The 4,966-nt window shown below is 54.1% G+C and overlaps 1 protein-coding gene across 1 annotated transcript in view; it reads right to left on the bottom strand.

Annotated features, from left to right (window-relative positions):
* The window catches only part of CSMD2 (CUB and Sushi multiple domains 2), a 328,671-nt gene that overhangs the window by 4,774 nt on the left and 318,931 nt on the right, over positions 1-4,966 (bottom strand). Inside the window, 3 exon segments of the mRNA XM_009634976.2 lie at positions 525-704; positions 2,980-3,094; positions 4,572-4,642. Of these exon segments, the coding sequence (XP_009633271.2) occupies positions 525-704; positions 2,980-3,094; positions 4,572-4,642 (366 nt within the window).

Here is a 4,966-nt window from a genome sequence, read left to right as displayed (position 1 = left end):
GTGCTGAGGGCCAGGGTTTGGGGGTGGGATGGCAGGGGTAGGGGAACGGTTGAGCTGGGGGAGCTTAAAGGGCTTTGCCAACCCAAACAATTCTATGGTTCTGTGATTCTATGATCCAAACCACCAGGCAGCAGACCCCCAGCTGCCTCTCCCCGGGGGCCGCACAGGACCCTGGGAGGGCGGTGGCCGTGGCAGCCAGCTCCGCCACGCAAGCGTGCTCCTGTGGGTCTGGCAGAATGGCTCTTTGCCCTTGGGCCACAACCCTCCCCTCTGCTGAGGCGCCCAAACAATTCTATGGTTCTGTGATTCTATGATCCAAACCACCAGGCAGCAGACCCCCAGCTGCCTCTCCCCGGGGGCCGCACAGGACCCTGGGAGGGCGGTGGCCGTGGCAGCCAGCTCCGCCACGCAAGCGTGCTCCTGTGGGTCTGGCAGAATGGCTCTTTGCCCTTGGGCCACAACCCTCCCCTCTGCTGAGGCGCCGGCAAACCTGAAAGCAGGGTGGTGCTGCTCAGAGCTTTTACCCAGGCAGATGGGGGGTTTTCCTGTCCAGCTGCCATCTGCTTTGCAGGTTCGATGCTCGGATCCTCCGGTGAGATAGTACCCGCTCTGACAGGAGTAGATCAAAGTGTAGCCCAGAGATGGCAAATCCAGAGCACCGACGTTGGCGTGGGAGGGGGTCTCCGGCTGCTTACAGTGGTGAGCTGAGAAGCACAAGGGAAACAGCGATGAGAGACAGCACCCAGTCGTACATGGAAAGGCAGAAGAGCGACACCGGGATGTCAGCAAGGCCAGAAATCTCTTAGAAGAGCTTTTTTTCAGTAAAAGCCTTCTCTGCTCGCTGAGGGAGACCATGCTGTGCCCGGGTTTCTCCCAGCCAGATGAACGAATGAGACCGCTGCCCGTGCTTGGCTGGCTAGATTGCTCTTTCGCTAAAGCTCTCAGGGGATCCTTTACTCGCTTCCAGCTTCCAAGAACTGAAAAAGCAGGCTATGCCACCCCTACCTTCTAAGGGAAAAAAGTCAAAACCAAATGATGCTAAAGCCACCTTCCTCCTTCCTTTGAGCTCCTGCCCCAAAGTGGCGTCCCAGCTCTATCTGCAGGCTGAATACTGCCTTTAGGGTACACCAAGAGCTGGGAAGTCAAGGCAGTGATTCCAGTGAGTGCATTACAGACCTGGTTTTGTATCATCTCTCTTCACACGACCACTGTCCTGGCTAATAATTTGCACCTACCTGTCCCCAGGCTCACACAGTGAGCCCTCAGAATTGCGCAGTAAACTCCTAGAAGTGCTCAACACCTTTCAGGATTTGCCGCAGAAATCGAAGCTGAGCTTGTCCAGCTCCCTGCCCCCGGAGCGAGCGTGTGCCCACCCCCTGCTCCGTCAGGGCCTGTTGTAAATGTGTCACCACTTCCCTCGAGAAGTTACGACATGAATAAATCCCAGAGCCGGGAAGCTCCCTCTCACCCACACTGTAAATTTGCCTGTTCTGTAGCGCTCAAACTGCTCATGAATGAAAACAAATCCTCGGCAGCCTTCCTGAGGTGTTATCTTCATCCTTGTCTTACAGAAGATGAAATGGAAAACCCAGAAAGCCAAGAGGCTAACCTGACCCCTGTGAGGAAAGGCTGGGGGAGCTGGGCTTGTTCAGCCTGGAGAAGAGAAGGCCAAGAGGGGATCTCATCAACACGTACAAGTATCTCAAGGGTGGGGGTCACGAGGACGGAGCCAGACTCTTCCCAGTGGTGCCCAGCGACAGGACAAGGGGGCAATGGGCATAAACTGGAGCATAAGAGGTTCCAGTTGAATGTAAGGAAGAACTTGTTGACTTTGAGGGTGCCCAAGCCCTGGCCCAGGCTGCCCAGGGGGGCTGTGGAGTCTCCTTCTCTGGAGATCTTCAACCCCCGCCTGGCCGCTGTCCTGTGCCCCCTGCTCTGGGTGAGCCTGCTTGGGCAGGGGGGTGGGACTGGGTGAGCTCCTGAGGTCCCTTCCGACCCCTGCCAGCCTGGGATTCTGTGATTCTATGAACTTGCATGGTCTGGGAGCCCCGGCCGCGGGCCTGCAGCCCAGCTCGGAGGCGGCAGCTCACAAGCAGTAATTGCATCCGCCTGCATGCTGCGGATGGGGATGGCCCTACACAAAACCTAAAGGCAACACCTCAGTGCTCCTTGCTGGCACGGTTAAGCCAAAACCATCTTCTACTTCAGTGCACCAAGCAGGAGGAGCAAAATCCCATGTCCAGCCCAGCTGCTGCCGCATCCCCGCAGCCTTCCAAGGCAGCAGAGGGAAGCCCGTGAAGGCGGGGACGCGCGCCCACCACCCAGGCGAGCAGAGGGGAAGGGCAGCTCCTTCCAGAGCAATGCTACGGGTTAAGACTTTTTAAAGGCAGGTGCCCCGGTTGTGCTGCTCGCAGAATGAGTTTGTTAGCGGAAAAATATCTCCCCAATAAACCACCTCCCAAGGGAGAGGAAAAAGCTTTTTCATACTTATGATACAGAGGCCATGATGGATATTACCACTTAAATACATTAAATTAAACTCCTTCTGGTGCAGCAGGGAAAAGATGATGGACAGTTAAAAGAAAGAGCAACGCGTTATTAAAGGTGAGGAGAAACACTGCTCTGCCGGCGAGCCCTCCTGGCTAAATGTTAACCTTGGTCCCTGGAGCGCGAGCTCGCTTCTCGGCCATCAAATGCAATTTTCAGAAGCACAAAACAAAGTCTGACCTGAAACTATGTCTCTGAGGATGGGACGAGTAAAAAATCTCATCTGCAATCAGAAGTGGCTGCTGGTGGAGTCGTGCCAGGGGAGGAGTGATTATGGGAGCTCCCTTTTCTTCAAGAGTGTGTTTCCTCAGAGCTTCCCCCCCCACCAAATTACCAACTCTTCCGAGCAAGCAATGAGCACAGCAACAAAAGGAGGCAACAGCGCGGTTAAAGGCACCGGTTTCCTTTGACAAAACCTCTCCCAAGACTTACGGACACAGTCTGGCTGCACGCCGCTCCAGGTCAGGTTGGGGAGGCAGGTCCGGGTGGTGGAGCCCTGCAGCAGGTACCCCTTCTGGCACTTGAAGAAGATGATGCTTCCCACCTGTTACAACAGGAGACAAAACACTGAACTTGCAACACGGCTCACCCGTGCTCGTAACACAGAAGTACGTCTGTAATTTTCCATCTTCTATATGCCGGAGGGGCAGGCACCTGCTCTCTGCCCCCACCGCCCCACCAGAGCCTGGTGTCAAGAAAGCTCTCGGAGCCCCTGGAATGCTGCAGCCTTTTACTGTGCAGGGACTTGCTTCTTTTGGCGATAGAGGCAAGGCTGCTTTGTCTCTTAAATATACCCAAAGCCAGCATCAAACACAGGTGCTATTAGAAAGGGCTCAATTTTTTGCCAAAAGGGATATTCACAGAATCATAGTTTTGGGTTGGAAGGGACCTTCAGAGGTCATCTAGTCCAACCCCCAGTGTTCAATGTAATTAGTACCAACAAACATCCCGTAGCTATAGGATAAAGGCTGATGTGGCTTGTGAATAGCAAAAAAATATCAAAAAACCTGAAAATTGACTTTCCAACGTATTTGAGGTACGCTTGCTTTTTGCAGACTGTGCGCTTTTTTGCATTTGGTTTCAGCCAAATTATTATTATTTCAGCGGAACCATGATCGGATAAGGGAGCTCCCTCCCTGCTTCAGACAGGCTGGCAGCATGATGCTGTTCGGCTGCGAGCCCCGTCATTGCAACTGGATTGGCTTTAAAACCTGAATATACTGGAACAGAATTGCCCAGCAGGGCTTTGAGTACCTCTCCCACCCTCCCTAGCAAGGCCCTACCTGCGGGCCACCTCCTCGCTGACCCTGGGGACGGGATTTATCACACGGTCGCTCCCGAGTCCCCGCTGGGTACCGCATCCCAAGGTTTCCCTGTCACCCTGCTCCAGCCACCACCTCATCCCCGTGCGAGCACCGGGGCAGCATCACGATGGCGTGCGGCGCTCAGACCGGCAACTCTTACCAAAGTCCGACTTACTGTGTTCTCAGGATTAATTAAATCCCAGAATGAATTCATTAAAACCCAGGATTAAGATAACTAATTAGCAGCAAACCCAAAAGATCCAGTCTGGCAGGAATAGCCGCATGGAATCAACTATCCCGGCCCCGTGCCTGGCTCCATCACGGCAGGGAATGGGCATCCTTGGGGACGGCAGCGGGGGCTGGAGATGCAGCACCCCGGGGAACAGCTTTATTTTTCTCCTTTCCACTGATTTCATACTGTATGGGAGCTGAGATGAAGGAAACCACCTACAGAATTTGGTCTGAAAATGAATGGAAATTACGCCTCCAACGTGAATGCTGATTACACTAATAACTATTAATTACCACTGTAATTAATATCATAACTAATGCATTGCTAGTTAATCCCATACGAATGCACTCTGAGGCCTAACGCAGCACACCGGGATGCCCAACGCAGCACACCGGGATGCCCTGCTCACCAAAGACACGTTCATCTGTAAGGGCTCGGATGGGGACCAAGCACAGGGAGCAGCAGGGGCGCAGTGAGGACAGTCCCTGGTAGCCCTGGGAGTTGTTCTGCATCCCAAAGAGAGGCACGCCGGGGTCCGCGCACGTCGTCAGGCTGGGGTCTTAAAAGCAAAGAAGAGAGGCAGCGCTTCAGAGGAGCAGCTGGGAAAGCCAGAGCTCTGCCTTCCCCTGCTCTCCGCACAGAAAGGCCACGCTGCGCTTTTGCAACAAGGCAGAAATATTTTGCTACGGAAGGAATACGTAGCAACAAGGGAAAACACAGGGATCTTGCTTCTTAAATGCCTGACTGCTGCAATGCAAAGCAACCAGAGGCACTCGACCACCCAGGAGAAAAAGTAAGAGCATAAACCTTGTGTCAGGTAACTCCCTTCCCCTCCCCTATCCTACACCCGAGGAGGGAAGCACCCGCGTCACCAGTGCCTGGC

Source organism: Egretta garzetta, unplaced genomic scaffold (genome assembly GCF_000687185.1).
Source record: "Egretta garzetta isolate BGI_Z169 unplaced genomic scaffold, ASM68718v1 scaffold243, whole genome shotgun sequence".
Taxonomy (NCBI): Eukaryota; Metazoa; Chordata; class Aves; order Pelecaniformes; family Ardeidae; genus Egretta; species Egretta garzetta.
The sequence above is the reverse complement of the archived record's forward strand: the minus strand, read 5'-3'. Positions and strand labels throughout refer to the sequence as shown.